At 37.9% G+C, this 17,408-nt stretch overlaps 1 protein-coding gene across 1 annotated transcript; it reads right to left on the reverse strand.

Annotated features, from left to right (window-relative positions):
• Positions 1 to 1,050: 1,050 nt before the first annotated feature.
• zc4h2 (zinc finger, C4H2 domain containing) lies at positions 1,051 to 15,518 on the reverse strand. Its single transcript, XM_047353935.1, has 5 exons — positions 15,350 to 15,518; positions 14,564 to 14,735; positions 14,175 to 14,347; positions 8,930 to 9,092; positions 1,051 to 1,718 (listed from the first exon to the last, which is right to left on the reverse strand). Exons 1-5 carry the CDS (start codon positions 15,400 to 15,402, stop codon positions 1,605 to 1,607), a joined length of 675 nt encoding a protein of 224 aa, XP_047209891.1. The 5' UTR covers positions 15,403 to 15,518; the 3' UTR covers positions 1,051 to 1,604.
• Positions 15,519 to 17,408: the final 1,890 nt, after the last annotated feature.

The raw sequence follows: 17,408 nt of genomic DNA on the forward strand, positions 1-17,408 counted from the left end.
CCTAGCAATGCTTACAGTGCTTCGCAAAAGTATTCATACCCTGTAAACATTTTGATATTTTGTCACATTACAACAAGTGTCAATATTATGACCTTATTATAGGCCAACATAAAGCAGCGCATAATTGTGCAGAGGACAAATGGTTTTTCACTTTTCCTTCAAATAAAAATCTGAAAAGTGTGGCATGCATTTCGTTCAACCCCTTTTATTGAGACACCACTAAACAAAATGCAGTGTCAGAAGTCACCGTATTAGTAAACAGATTCTGCCTGTGTGTAATTTCATCTCAGGATACAGCTATTCTGTGAACGCCTCAAAGGTTTCTTAAAGAACATTTTAGAACAAATACAATCATCTTAAACACATCACCCCCATAGAAAATTGTTGTAGCTTCATCATGAGATAATGCTCTTCTTCAGCAAGGATCAGGAAGCTGGCTAGAGTTGATGGGAAGATTTATGGAATAAATTAAAAAAGGCGATCCTAAAAGAAACCTATGAAAGGCAGCAGCTTAAGACTGGGGCATAGGGCTCAACTTCTAACAGAGCGACAACCCTTAAACATACAGCCAGTTTCAATGCATAGTCACGTATTACACTGGTCTAAAGTCCAAAAAAAAATACATTTGGGAATATGTGGCCAGGTTTAAAATGTGATGTCTACAGATGCTCTCCATCCCATCTGACTGAATTTAAGTTATTCTGCAAAGAAGAATGGGCTAAACTGTCTCTAAATGTGCAGAGAAAGTTGATTCTACAAAGTATTGAGTCAGAAAGTGGATTCAAGCCACACTTTTCAGATTTGTATTTGTAAAAGAAAAAAAAAAAAGTTAAAACGATGTCTCTTTTTCCATACTTATACTATACATCCATGCATGACCTTCATAATAAAGTACATTGACACACATTTGTGGTCATAACGGGACAAAATGTGAAAATGTTTAATGTGTAGGGACACTTTTGCAAGACACTCTATTTGCACAACACTATATCACAAAGACCATTAATTCTAGTTCCTTGCACACAAAAAAAACAAAACATGGCAACAAAGTTAGTACAAAACATCAATTTATTTCATTTTGTTGTATTAAAGGTAAACATGTTACTAGTTTTTTTTTTCTTTCATTTTGATCACTGTAAACGTAAAACAATGGTGTATCTGCATTTAACTCGGAGATTAAACCCATTTTATGTTGGCACAAAAACTACACAACAGTCATGGCATGCACTGCGAATAATGATTACAACAAGATAATAAAAGGCAAACAGTAGAAGCAATGGCAACATTATTTGGACAAGTTCACTTTGCATTACTGCATTACACTATTCAGAACCTAGTAAACTACGATGGACATCATACAGTTACATATACAGTAAACACATCCAAAGCGATGATAAACACAGACAACTTATATGACATCAATATATCCAGAATTAATCGCTGACAGTACTAAAGTTATTTACTAGAACAGAGACTGTGTTGAAGTGGTCCTGAAGTTCAGAGCTTTTTATTTCAGTCATGTAGAGGAATAAATCTGTCTGATCCAAGATCAGTGGACTGGAGCAGTTTAAACCCTACCGAGAAGTTGAAGGTGTGAGAAGGATCTACTCATCTGGCTTCCTTTTGGGCTTCTTTGGGTTGCGGGAGCGGCTCTTGGCCTTGCACAGTGGACATATGGGAGCGTTACGGTGAATCTGCTGGTGGCAGGACAGGCACGCCTGGACAGAAGAAGTAATTTAGTTGCATAAAATTGGACTAAACCTGTTTATCTCACTGGTAAATCCAGCAGCCTTGGTTGTTCATACTGATTCAACAGCTACTGCGCCAGGCGGCTTTCATACCTCTTCATTTTATGTTACAACCACATTGGTATTTGTGGTTGTAACATTTTATATTACAACCACAAATATCAATGTGTTTTACATTATTTAATTCAATAGAGGCACACAAGGTAGGTGCATAACCAAGGAAGGGAAATGATCAACATTTATTACAAATACAAATCTGAAAAGTGAGATTTGCATTTGTATTCAGCCTCTTTACTCTGATCCTTTTAAATAAAATCCAATGTAACCAGTTGCTTTCAGACGTCCCCCAAGTGGTAAACAGAGTGCGAATTAAATAACAAATAAATACAAATTTCCTGCCAAGAACAGTAGTGAACAAACAGCTTCATGAAGACCAAGGAACACAGCAGACAGGTCAGGGAAATAGTAGTGGAGAAATTTAAAGCGGGGTTACAAAACAAGATCATGTTGGGACCCGGCCATGGATTTCAACATTAAAACTCCGGTACACACTTTTCTGGAACTTTCAAAATAAATTGCATTTAACTGACTTCCAGCAATTGAGGAAAGGGGGGCTGCAGCAGACTTCCCATGATGCCACTGTCTGAATAAGAGCACCCCCTCTCCAACATGCCGATCTCTTCCACACGGCCTTCGAAAGGGACCAGATAGGGGAGACAAGCGCGCTGGTAAACAGACATAAACTCTTCAACTGGATCCAAGGATGTCATACAATCATCGATCATATGCAAAGTTAAGTACGAATGAAATACTGTCTGTGTATCCGGTATTTTCATTCATGAACGGGGAAATTAAGGTGTAAGAGTTGCTTACTTTTTCTCTGAGGCTTGCAGAAGCAAACTGTCCCAGAGAAGTTCCCTACAGAGAAGCGGTCTCTATGAAGCCGAGCCGAGCGGTCTCCCAGTCTGGAAGGAAGACAGCAGAGACCGCATCACCGTGGTAACGGTGACGTCCAGTGTGGTTAGCGGACAGAACGAGCCGTCTTTCATCCACAGCCATGGAGGTTAGCTAGAAGCTAACTGTTTGTTCACAGACCGGCCGACAGAACAGCCGCCACTCCCACAGCTAAGGAGGTTAGCTGTAGCTAACCACTGTTCACTGTGGATACCTTCTTCAAACTTCATCGTCACCCAGACAACTCCTCAGCATGGTCAGAGGTTAGTTTTGGGCAGAGCAGAATAATATAGAGGTGATTTAGATTGAAATAATCTAAACGTTTTACATTTATGAAGTTTGATTTGTTCGTGTTGAATTCAGCTATCTTGGTGCTAGCAGACTATTTGCAGCACACGTGCTCAGGTTGTGTTCTTTGTGTGTTTTTAAAGTTAAGACAAACTTTATTAAAGGGTGATTTTAAACAGATTGATCATAACGCGTCGTCCGCGCTTATGCATTTTAACCCTTTTATTAACGGTATTTTAAAGGTGTGTGTTTGAATCTGGTGTTAAGCTAGCAGCTTCTTTGTTAGCTTAACTGCTAACAGCTAAGGACGTGTGCTTGCTGCTAAATAATATTTACCCAGAAAGGTTTAGTTTTCAATACAGTAAATAATGTGTCCCTAACATAATTTACTAAATTTGATAACTAATTAAACATCATTAAGCCCCATTTCTCCAGAAAGATTTGGCTCTTTCCAAAATATTCCCTTAATAAGATTTCTTAAAATATTATTTTAATAAATAAAGGCAGCTAATGAGACACTGTTGAGAAATGGTCATCCAGAAGGTTGGTTTTATTCAGCAGATCATTATTTAAAACATTTTATTAAAATAATATTTTATCTAATCTTGCATTGTGAAGAGTTGTCTAAAGGTTTGCGGGTTATTGCCTAAATTGGTTCCAAGACTAACTTAACTTCATTTCCAGATTCTTCAAGATAATCCTTGCTTCTCAAACATAAACATTGCATAGTAATGTTGCTTCACTCTTTTGGTCATGATTTTCAATCATCTTTAATCAACTTGTTTCTATTGTACATAGCCTATTAGTCTTCGTTATTCTTTAGTTCTGCTTGGTAGTTTAGTTGGATTGTTTTAGCATAGTAAAGAGTTTGTTGATTGAAATGTGTTTGACTTTGAGTTGACTTATTTTTGTTAATAAATTCTTGTATTTTAAGAAATCGTGTGAATTAATTCCATGTGTGTACAGAGTTTATGCTGTTCAATAATGTCAGAGCTCGTCTCACCTTTCTATTTTGTCCTATTACCATCGCCTTACTGGGCTGGTATTCACAGGATAACCCTTAACAGACCAAAATATTACTTGATAAAATATTAAAATTTTAATATTAAATAATATTCTCAGTTTCATAATCCCAACAATCACAGGTTTTAAAGCATTTTACATAAAACTGTATGATCCATCATCTGAAACAGAAACAAAAAGCCATGTAGTGGATGCAGCAAACATTTGGAAGAAACTAACACTGCTCATCATTCTGAAAACAACATTCCCAAGGTGAAACATAGGGGTGGCAGCATTATGCTGTGGGGAGGCTTTTCAAAAGCAGGATTGGGGAAACTGATCAGATGGGACAGGAAAGAGAGGTAAAGTTAAATATAGGGACAAACTGACAGAAACCCTGTTAGGTACAGCGAAACACTTGAGCCTGTTCGGCGGTTCACCTTCCAGTAGGAAAATTACCTTGGACAGATAGCCAGGGCTACCATGAAAGAGTTTAGATCAAAGAAAAATAACGTGTTAGAATGCCCCAGTCAAAGTCCAAACATAAATCCAATTAGGGGCTTGTGGCAAGACTAAAAGTTGATTTTCAGACACTTCCCATCCAATGTGATCGAGATACTTCTCGTAGGAATGGGGAAAATACTCCCAAAAACCCGCAACTATAATTGCAGCAAATGGTGGTTCTGCAAAGAACTGAATCAGTTGGCAGATGAATTGGCAGATGGCTGCTCACACTGAGCCTGGTTCTGCTGGAGGTTTATTCCTGTTAAAAGGGAGTTTTTCCTCTCCACTGTCGCTACATGCATGCTCAGTATGAGGGATTGCTGCAAAGTCAACACCAGTGACTGTCCACTGTCTCTATATGCTCATCCAGGAGGAGTGAATGCTGCAAGTCATTGACTGGATGCAATCTGCTGTGTTTCCATAGATAGAAAAACTTTGTCCAATTTGAGTAAAACTCTGACTGCATTGTTCAATGGTTAGGATTAATTGGAATGTATGTACCTGACTTTTGTGAAGTGCCTTGAGACGACATGTTGTGAATTGGCGCTATATAAATAAACTGAATTGAATTGAATCATAGTGGATGAAAATAAATGGTTTTGGTTTTAACGTCACAGAAATGTGGAGAAAAAAAAAGAGCAAGAATACTTTTACAAGGCACAACCCCACTAAAACTATACTTACATTATTTCCAAAATAAAAATTGTTAAGTAAATCAAAGTGCTTTCACCCATAAACAGGATGTAAGGCATTTCCAAAACATCTGGAAAGATTAGCAACTGAAAATCTCCACTACACTGAGCCAAACACAGCATTGCATGTCCAAAGTAAGGGGAATACTTATTTGTTTACTACAGGTTTTTTCCCATATATCACAACAAGGAGATAGAGTTGCAGGATCTAAAGATAAGTGAAAAGTGCTGTGAAACCCTGCTGCTAACAATATTAGTATTGATGTGTTCCAGCCATGTTCACATTACAGCTGTACTTCTAAAGTGTTCTGTCTGCAAGGCACCTTAGGAAACAGTGTATTTGCAGTGCCCTAAATCTGGTCAACTTTATGGGTTTTTTAGTGACAATTCACAGTAAAACAAAAAACAACCAAAGCAACCACAGGAGCCAACTGCCCAGTGTTTTCTTTACATGCTTAGACGGATTTACCGCAATATGTAACAAAAATAAACAAAACAAAGGTCTTGTGTGAATAAGTAGCAACCCACTTTGCAAAAATATTTACAGATACATTGCTGTCAAATGAGCCTTAAAAATCTAATTTGTAACAGATTTTTTTAAACCCAAAACTTGCAAAGTCCTACCATAGCAAACAATGCATTGCATAGATATCTTCGTATCATAAGTTTAATTAAATTAAATTAAGACAGTGAAAGCACAGTTTATGCTGATTTTACTATAGGGCTTGGGAATGGACGTCACGGCGCATTGCACGCTGGGATTGCCACAGCCATTTTTTTGGTGGCAACACCGGCATTTCTAACAGAAGCTACCTTTAAACACAATGTATCATGAGCAGAGCAAGTCACGGATCCCGTACCAAAATAAATTAAACAGTGTTTCGAAACAGCAATACCTAGAGAAAATACATTCCGTTAACAGGCTTGATCCCTACGACAACCGACCTAAATGAGCTTCCAGGGGTAACATTATCTGACGTGTTTGCACAAGTTTCACAAGTGGTTCACAAAGCTGTTAAGTTTTACACTTTCAAAACAATACTGGGGCATATATTGGTCGGAGAACAGCACACTGTCATAATTTTGCCCAGTGCAACCACATTACTGCAGCACCCTGCTCAGTGGTATGTTACCCCGCAGCAAGGTATATTAGCTCTCCCGCCTGTGCTCCATAGTGCTGCTTCCACACTGGAAAAAGGAAAAAACGCACTCCATCTGGGATCCGTTTTCCTCTCCGATCATGAAACCGATTGTTGCAGTTAATAACGCAAAAACCATTTGCCATTGTATCGTTTTTTTTAGAATGTTTAATCAAAACAAAGCCACACCGCTCCAACTCGATCCCCGACTCTACTGCATCTTACACCGAAAAAACACGAAACGCATTGCACTGCTGACGTCACGTTCCCGAGCCCTATTGGCATGTTAGCTAAGCATCTGCTGACAACAGCATATAGGCTGCTAGCAATGTATAGCACGGTTACTTAATGTTGGCTAGATTTTATTGTTAGCAACACTCTAATATTAGAATATTAGCCAGCAATAATGCCAGCATATAATTTACTATTAGCAAAATAAAGTTAATGCTGGCTAACCTGTTAGTGATAGCCAAGCTAATATTCACATATTAGCTAACCTTAGCATTTTAGCCATTGAAAACATTTCACAGCAGATAGTGTTAGCTATTGTTAGCTAACATGCTATAAGAAGTACTTTACCTAATGCTAGCATGGTAGCAAATATCAGCATACACCCCAACTACAATATATCAATGTTTGCCATTGATAGCTAGCATACTTATTTTTGCATTTAGCTAATATTAAGCAGTTTTGCTTATAGTAGCACTGGGCTGCTGTTAGCATAGTGGACAGTGTTACTGTGCTACTGTTGGCTTACATGGAATTAGTAGATTGGTAACCATGGGATATGGTAATAGTGACATATTAGATAAGCTGAACAAAAAACCCAACTTTAGCATCACAGATCATGTTTCTGATCAATCCCACAATGGCAATTTTTTGCAAATATGACCACTAACCAATAAAACACCTGCTGTCATGATTTACAGTTAAGCTCAAAATTATTCTGACAATGAATAAAATAAAATAATTTATGTTTTTATTCAACTAATAAGTTTGTTTCAGATAGAAAATGAAATGGGAATCTTTCAAGATAATGTAAAACAAACACCAATTTTGACTAATTATTTTGAGTAATTACATTTTACAAAAAAAAACTGAATGTTGAAATTGTATATACAGTCTCAGTAATCAATGGAAAACCTTTACTGGCATCATAGCAATCAAACCCTTCCTATAGCTGTGGGCCAGTTTTTGCATGTTTCCTTTTGTACTTTGACAAATTATCTTTGGTGATGAGCTCCAAGTCTTTGAGGTTGGAAGGCCTCCTTGCCATCACCCTGATATTTAGCTCCCTCCCCAAATTCTCTTCCAGATCCAACCCAGGACTCTAGGATATTCCAAAATGTTATAATTACTTTCAGTCAAAAGAAGTTTGTTGAAAAACAAATCCACAATCAGGCAGGGGTATGAATAGTTATGGGCTTAACTGTGAATTAAAGTTAGATTAAAGAGCCAATGCGAACACACCCTCCTGAAAAAAAATGTTGTGCTTATTACAGCCACTTAAACTAGATACTAATAAAAAGACAAGTGAAGACAGGGTTAATAGAGTGTAGTAGTTCTGTAATCTGTGGTATTTTTAATCACAGGAAAACAAGAAGCACAGCGCCACAGACATTTCATTAAGACCTCAGGAGTAACTGCACACAAAGAAAATCCAGTTTGTCCTTTATGACCTATTTATATTTGAATGCAAAAATGTATGGACTGTGGACCTAAAGCCATTTCTGTTATATCTTATTGGAGGTAGTCATAATCATTATTTAATGCACATGCTGCTAACGACGCCCTGCACTTACTGCACTGTGACATGAACACTGTACATACATATTCTCAAATATTTTTTATACAAACATAATACAAGTTGATCAAATTAAAATATAATTGCAACTTGCTGGCAGTAACAAAAAAAAAAAAACAAGTTAAAAGGTGTGTAGAAATTATGATACAAAAAGTATTAAACACATAGTAAGCACAAGTGGATAAATGATTTCTTCGTTCTTTCTATGTGCCGTTATTCTGGATCAATATGGTTAAATAATGCATTTAAGGTTCAGTTATTAAGGCAATAATCCTTTAAAATGATGCTTAATAAAATATATTTGTCAGGTTATACCAAACCGTACTTATTAGAATGAATAAAAACAGGGGGAGCCACAAGTTTTTCTTAATGCTGTTGTGTGTAAGTGGAAAAACCATTGACTGCAGTTAGCAGGGTTACTTGAGTGTGTGTGTGTGTGTGTGTGTGTGTGTGTTGCATACATCAGTTGTATTCTGCTCAATCTAAGTAAATGTTAAAAGAAAAAAAAAGAACAACAATAATATAGGATATAGCATCTGCCTTATTGTCAAATAAGCAAACTTCTAAACATTTTTATTATAATTTTCTATGGCCAAAGTGTTTTTAAGTATGGGAGGACTTGGTTTTGTTTTTACTTCCATCTGGGCTGCTCGGGGTTATGCATATTGTTAAATTATTTAAACAGCATTTACTTCTTTAATTATTATAAAGAAATTACCAATATTTATGAAACATTCCCTAATGAAAGCATCCAAAGAGTTTTCTGATGTCTGCTGCATCTGTTTTAAATGGAAATACCTTCATGGGTGGCGGCTGCTGCCTAAAGGTGGCTGTCTGCCGGGCATCCTGCTTCCTAGACACCTGAAGCTGTTGTGCAGCTGCTGCAGCCGCAGCAAGAGATTCTGGGATGGCGGGCTCGTGTGGCTCCTTCTGCCACTCTGCCTTCTGCTTTTCAAAGTAACTGTTCAAAGCATATTGAAAAAAAAAAAAAGAGTGAAATAAATCTGGCAAGCACATATTATTTAGAGCTCATAATTAACACATTAACAAAACACACTAAACAGTCCATGATAATCATCTTCAACTGAAGAAAATTGCAGTTGTGACACCGTTTTCTTAAATGCACATCTGATTAAGTGTTTAAAGTAATTAAAAGTCTGTTTGGATGCATAAAAGTGTGTGTGTTGCTGTGCTTGTGTGTGGGCAGGGGAGGGGAGGGCTGGGAAAGAAATGTGGCCTTGGACTTTATGCATGACTGGCCCTTTTTCAAAACAGAAAAAAAGCGATATCCCCTTTCATTACCCTCTCTGGTTTCCCTCAAAATAGGTCTGAGGTAGAGTAGATCTTTGAGCATTCACAGAACAAATTTGATGCGTTAGATTTCCTGTGAACACGACCGACCTCTGTGCCAAGCACGCTGGCCTTTTTACTAGCACTGCATAACCCACAGAGACATTCAATGTGTTTCTCAGGTTAATATTTCAGGGAAGATTTCTCCCATGTCTTGAGGTATAGAATGCTCATTTTTCTCCTGACATGTCACTCTCAAATATTACCTTTAAATGTACCCAGCAAGCTGTTAGGGTTGTGATTTAATTTTCTCCTACTCTCTTCCTGTACATCTTGTCATACAGTTCCTCAGGGAACTTATATTATTTGCTACAATTACTAAACATTTCCAAATTAACATCTCCTTTCATCTCTCCATAAATCTGTCACTCGGCTTCTACAACGAGTTGTCTATACCAAGAAAAACCTCGGGGGAACATAAGCTGCTGCTTTCGAAGTCTCTTTTATGGCCGGCTGAACGTCGGGGGGGCATGTCACTGGGACAGGAAGGAGAGACAACAACCACCTGGCCAGCAATGAACTCATCACTCGAGCCTGCACACAATACATGGCCAAGTCTACAAGTGAGCCGACCAACGATGTCAGCACACAGAGCAGCACTGGGTCAGGGCTCTTATTGCAAACTTTTTTTTATCCCCCCCTTTTGTTTTAGTGTGTAAGGAAATCTCACAAACCATTTCTTTCTTACTTATTAGGAAGGTCACATTTGTCCTTTTAGCTGAGGAGTACATCCGTTTGATAAAAACACAATAATAGCACTAGTAAAGGCTAGTAAGATGGAACAGAAAAGTTTCGTTTTTTTTAAACTGACACTTAGAAACAAGAACGTGGCCTTTAGTGCAAATAAACAAGACAATCATAAATAAACCAGTCGTCCATCATCAGGAATACCCGCCAGTGATACTTTAGCACTCTTCCCGTACACCAAAACATTGGTGACAAAACTAAAAACTACACCCAACACTTCTGACTTGAGATACCTGAAGGTCTGCTGGCCCAAAAAAAAAAAACTTTGGATACGTTCAACTTCTATATTCTAGCACCATTAACTATGATTTGCGGCAGCAAATTGTACCATCATCTGCTGCTGATGGATGTCAGCCTGCGGTTTGTGCTTCTGGAAGCATACTTGTCAGGCCACTCTGATGTACCTTCCATTTAGTGGATCACACAGATTTTTGTGAATCCTGAAATTGCTTTAATTCCTCACCATCATTTTGGCAGTTTCTGAAGCTGGACAAATTTAGGTTTCAACCAATGAGATACTTATAAGTCATTTACAAGACAATCAAAAGGGGTATTTTAAACTTTTTCGGATAAATAATTAGAAAAAAAGTTCATATATTTAGTATCAAGTTTTTAAAGGGCCAGTTCACCTAAATCACACCAGAAAAAAAAAGAACATTTCAGGGTGGGCTAAAATGTAGAGGCATCTGCACCATTCTCCATTGGAATATTAGTGAATGTGTCAGAAGCCTTGTAAATAAACTTTAACATAGCCATATCATTATTAATCAGCGTAATTTCTCAGACCAGAGACTGCAAAAAGATCACATCCAACTCAAGAGATATTCCACTGTAACTCGGTACAGCGCCTCAAATTTCTGTTCTTGAAAGAATTAGAACATTCCCCGTCACATGTGGGCTTTAGCATGAAGGACAAGCTCGGAAACCAACCAAACCCCACGGTGATGAATGGGGCGGGGAACAACCAATCGGGTTCTCAAGATGTTATCCAATCAAAAATTGTCTCAGACGAAGGAGCTCCAGGTTCCTGTGACTTGCACTGTTCCATCATCTCAACAGCAACTTTTCAACTCTACAGCGGTATCAATAAATACAGTAAAATTCTGAGAGCCTTTTCTGTAGCTTTGGTTACATTTCATTGGTCTGGCCAACACCACATCAACCAGATTCTTCCTATTCTTTAAATTAAAAAGCAACCAGACTGTTTTTTGTCTCCTGGTTGAGTCGGATGATTAACAACCTTTCCCAAACTTAATTAGGCTTTGCTGCTCTGTTCCAATACATCAACACCAAATATGTGTTTGTTATCACCATGGAAGTGTCATGTCGTCATCAGAGTCATAAATCTATTAGAACAAATGGAAAAAAAAATCCCATTCAAGTTTCGTTGAAACTTGTAGCTGAGGGAGGGGTATGCTGCAATGGTTCATCTTGGATGTGGTTAAAGGAAACGGTTATATCACAGTTAACAAATAAATACTATTTAATGAGAGAATCTCTGGGCATTTAAGATATAATAACCTCAAGTGAAAATATACTGGTCTCACTGTATTTACAAGACAATTTTAAACAAAAATTTATATTATTTTATTCAGTGGCAACCCTTAAGCATCTGAGCATTTGAGCTGGTCTTTCTTGTGAGGAGCAGGTGAGCGAGGGGCAGATAGGCGTTATTCTGTGTTTAATACAGCCAGAGAAATCTCTGATCATTCTGGCACTTTCCTCTGGCATCTCATTAAAAGGCCGCAGCAATAGTAAGATGGAAAAATATAGCATTTTCGAAACAGTAACTTTTCAAAACAAACTTATTATGACCCAGGAACTCTACTCAACTTTGTTCTTTGCAATATGCAGAATTTAAACATTTAGATATGGACCGTACGTCGTCTTTCATGCAGCAGATTTTGTTTGCTACCTACGATTTCTCTATGTCACACCAAGTTTGTCCCAATACTATTTTGTGCTGGTAACTTTAGATGGGACTTGTAATAAAAGTGAGATCACATGGTCTTGTCTGAGTAGTACCATGAGAACGTTAACAGCTCCAAAGCTTCAAGCAATGGGGTCAGCCATGATGCACATTAAAATGCCATCCATCGCTGCAAATATTCAATGTGCCATGATGCTAAAATAAACCCTGTAAAGGATTACGATTGCCCTGCTGTAGTTCATCTGTAAGTCTGTACCTTATTCCTGCAACAAGTAAATATACTTAATGCTTCAAAGAAAACCACTTAAAGTATGGTATGAGAATGTCAAATGTTATTTTGGAAATATGATATTTTATACATTAAAATTGCAAAAAAAAAAAAACATTATCTGCAGGATTTGTCACCAATGTATTGTAAAAATATACAGTAACCTGCAAAGATCTTTGAACCTTTTCATGTTTGGGCGCATCGCAACCACAAACTACAGTCCGTTTTATTTTATTCTTTCTGTTAGACCCAAAAAACATGTTGCATAATGTCAAAGTGGAAGAAAAACTATAGATTATTTTTCTGAAAAGTTTACTTAAATAGAGCCTGTGTGTAATAAATCTTAGTATAAATGCAGCTGTTCTGTGAGGCACTCAGAGATTCGTTACAGAACATTAAGTATGTGAACAACCAGCATCCGACCGAGGAACATACCACATAGGTCAAGGATAAAGAGAAATTCAAAGAAGGATTAGGTTATAAACCCAGATTTAAAATCTCAGAACATCCTACAAAGCACTGGTCAATCCATCATTCAAAAAACGGAAAGAGAATGGCACACCTGGTATTTACAAAGACATGGATGGACATGGATGTTTTAGAAAGGCAACCCAGAGTTAACTTTGGAGGAGATGCAGAAATATTTTGACAGGACAACTATTAGTTTTGAACTCTACTAATTAGGCCTTTAAAACATTGTTGAAAGGAAGCAATAAGAAGTCTTCTTTACAGTTTGCCACAAGCCATGAAAGGGAAACGGCAAAAACATGCAAAAAACCAAACCCTTTGGTCAGATTTGTAAGCATTGTGGAAACCTATCCTTACATCCTACAGTGAAAGGTGGCGGTGGCAGCATCATAATGTGGGGATGGATTTCTTTAGCACAGATGGAATAGCTCATCAGAGTTAATGCATTCAGCTACCAAGAGCTAATTACAGTGCATCATCCTATTCTGGAAGAAAACCTTATAGAGGCAAAAAAAAAAGACTTAAGGATAGGAAGGATGTGGACCTTCTAGCAGAACAGTCCTAATCATACAATCAGAGCCACTAGGGAGTGGGTTAGGGCTGCAAAATATGAGGAAAACATGTCAATGTGATACTTCTGCTGAATAATGTGATGACTACGAAATATACATTAAATGTGGACATCAAGGGCAGTTATCGCCTCTCCAACTGGCTGAATTTATTAGCAGCAGGCAGAATTTGCATGCCTGCCTATCAAATTTTTCATATACTAACATGACGATGATGGTTATGAATGGATATTGTGCAGCTTATTTATGTGTAGCCTGGACAAGTCAAAGTCCAGATCCACATCCTATTGAGAGTATGTGGCAGATCTTAAAAACTGATGTTCACAAATGTTCTCTTAGCGTATTTTGAATGGGTAAATGGGTAAAAACCTCAGTCTATGTAGAGCAAAGCTACATGAAACATACCCTAAGAGACTGGCAGCCATTTATGCAGTACATCGATGTTCTACAAAGTACTGACATTTAGGGGGTGCTAATTACAAATCTACTCCACATTTTTTAGAATTTTATTTGTAAAAATATTTGTTAAAGCTATGGATCCTTTTACATCCACTTTACAATTATGAACTAATTTATGTTTGTCAATGAAAAATCCAAATAAAACAGAATGCAGTTTGTGGTTGTAACGTAACAAAATGTGGAACTGTTCGATGTGATATCAAGCAGCATCTCAGCTGTGTTGTTTTTCTGTTAGTGTGTGTATATACTGACTCCAGGGAGAGCTTCTCCTCCTCTTCGTTCAAGTTGGGAAGTCTGTGCAGACCTAAGGTCATCCTAAGTGCATCAACGTGCTCCTTCAGAGGTTTGTACTCATCATGAAGGCGACGAGTTGTTTCTAGTAGTTTATTCAGGTCGTTCTCTGACTGCTTTATGGTGCTCTCCATCTAAAATGACAGCATTTTAAGATTAATACAGACATTTTGGGCAAAAAACTATTAGGTTCAGAGCCTAAAACACCAGATTCCAGTAAGAACCAGATGCCAGTGCTTTGATTGGCATTTAAGGATTTTTCAAGAAACAGCTGCTGGAAATTGTATTTAACAATAACCAAACAGGTTCTTGGTTGTGCCAAGTGCATTTTGGGAATATGACCAACTTACCACATTAATATCTGCATGAATGAGGCGCAGCTCTTCAACATGGGCCATTTTCTCTTGCAGAAGGAGATCCATTTCTTGCTTGTATTCTTTTAGATGCTTCTCCTCAGACTCCAGGGCCTCAAACTCCATCTTTAGACGAGACTTGATCTTCTGCATCTGGATCGTCTTGTTTCTGCAAGCCCATGGCAAAGATCTTTTACTGTTTTTTAGCTAGCTGTCAGAATTCTGTATAGATTTCCTCTAAGGGAAATGCCAAAGGGCAAGATAAATTATACCCAAAACAATGACATCTATAAAAGAACATTCCCCCCACACGGAGCAAATTATATCAATTCAGACCACTATTTATTGTAGTGTTGTTAAAACTACACAAACCTGTTCCAACAGGAAATAAAACATCATTATCCATCTCTGCTAAGCAGCCTAATGATAAATAGCTAAGCAACTAGCTAACACAGTTCATCATAACACATCTGGCATTTGTTGTGGCGCATCTGGGATTTTGATGCATTACCGCAAACATGCGCTTTAAAGATCAGCACGCCGTGTGTATTTACTACACAATTAGCCCTTCTATCAACAGTGTCAGTGACTAGATAATTGAAGCCGTAGAGCAGCAAAACCCCTTTAATTCAGAGCAGAGCTGCTAATCTTGGCGAGGTTAAAAACAAAAGCGAAGCCAAGGGGCTTTTTCTCAGACGGCTAAAGCTAGCTAACTTAACGCTTCGAAACACTAGCCAAACATCTGGAAGACATTCATTGGAAGAGGCTGCATTTGCGCTTTACCGTATTTCCAAGATATTCTCCAGTTTGCACATTATTTCTTGTTCGTCCGCCATGGTTTTTTAAAGCGCCTAGTTATTATTCAGCTGGTCACCCGCTCCGTTACCCCAGCAAGGCCCACGGTGGTCTCCTGGTAATAAAAAAAAACACAATAGCCAGCGTGAGCGCGCACATATGCACGCGCGCGCAAAGTGAAACCGTGGCAACGTAAGAGACGACAAAGAATGCACGAGCTGAAATAAAATGTTCCCGCTTCCTCTAACACCTGCAAGCAGAATCTGTGCACACAGACAATTCAGTGCACGCTAAGAAATATACGAAGGAGCAGGGGAAACGATAAACAGATGGACAATTATTTATTTAGCTTGTTACACAGAGGCTTAGAAAAGTATTAACACCTCTTCAACTTCGACCCTTGATACACGGACTTAAAGTAGGCTAATGCAATACAATGGAGTCGTAGGCTATTGTCACGTTTTTGTATGGTAATAAAAGTATGAAAACGGGGTGTACGTATGTTTTTAACCTGCTTTCAGGTGGGAGAAAGCCATTGTTAAAAGAAAGCCATAAAAAGTTATTATTAAAGTTGATCATAAAGCATGTAGGGGCCACAAAACATGTAAAAACCTGATGCATGGAGGTTAACTAACATTTCACACCAACCTGAATGCAAACGGTGGTGGCAGCATCATGCTGTGGGGAATGCTTGTCCTGGATGGAGTTAAATACAGAGCAATCCTGGAATAAAATAAAGGCAGAGAATGACTTGGGACTGGAGTAGCTGTTTAACTCCCAGCAGGGCAGTTTGACATTCAGTGAAGAATCTTTTTGGGGGGGCACATGTTCACCCATCTAATTTGAGCTGCAACTGTATTGCAAAGAAAACTGGCAGTTACTGTACTGGTAATTACAGTCTCTACTGATACTGACACACCCCAGAAAAACCTGCAGCTGGGACTGAATCCAAATGCACAGCATACCCGTCAGATTTTATTTGTAAAAAAAAAAGTACAATTTTGCTTCACCGTCACAGTTATGAACTAAGTTTTGATCAAATCCTTACCATTGAAAAGGAATCCAAGAAATTATAGCTGCACCAAGAAAACGGTTTAAATATTTTATCTGTCAGATAAGATATATATATATGTTAATTATGAATTTTACATCAAAATCTTACCTTACACACCAGTTAGTTATGGCATTCCATTGAGTTTCATGGTTGGAATAGTTCTCTGTACTTTATTTATACCTCCACTCAAAGCAGGATTAACACCTTTAGAGGGTTCCAGGGCAGTGAAACTCAAGGACCCCAACAAGCAAACTCACAGACCTAATCTAAACTAAATGCATACCATGGCAAACCGATACATCTGAAATTACTACATGGTAATACCCTTTATCAAAGAGAAACCTATTAATCATTATTGGTAAAAGCCACACAAAAAATAAGATTCATAAAATACTTATGGTAAAAGTCACTTATATCCAATGTTACCCCCTGCTCTAACTGTGTCAATGCTTATGAAAACCACCAAAACAGACAACAATTTAGAATGCAGAATGTGTGCAGACGTTTTTACTATGTACCTATGGAACCAAGACAAGATAAAACATATAGATAATAAAAATCATCATCTTTATGTATTTGCTATCTGTAGACATGCTTAATTAGGGTTTCTCTTTATATTGGTAGGATTAATAAAGGATCACAGGAATCTTTTTTTTCAAGGTGTATCATAAACATCTTGATGTTGCTTATGACTACTACGTATTCCTGACACAGGAGTATGATGAGACAGACATACAGTATATTGCCAAAAGTATGTGTCTGTCTACTTTTACATACATGAACTCTATTGACATCCTATTCCTAATCTATAAGGTCCAATTTGTTGATGGAACAACATGTGCCATTGTAAATTTGTGAAAAAACTAATTAATATCCTTTGTGCATTTAGGATGCAGCAGCCTGTCTCTAAAGGAGCTCTCCAGTTCTGTGACAGTGTCATGTATGGGGTGGAGAAATTTCCAAAGAGAAATGTTTTGCTAGAGTTCCCCGGTC

The sequence above is a fragment of the Girardinichthys multiradiatus genome, chromosome 23 (assembly GCF_021462225.1).
Source record: "Girardinichthys multiradiatus isolate DD_20200921_A chromosome 23, DD_fGirMul_XY1, whole genome shotgun sequence".
Taxonomy (NCBI): domain Eukaryota; kingdom Metazoa; phylum Chordata; class Actinopteri; order Cyprinodontiformes; family Goodeidae; genus Girardinichthys; species Girardinichthys multiradiatus.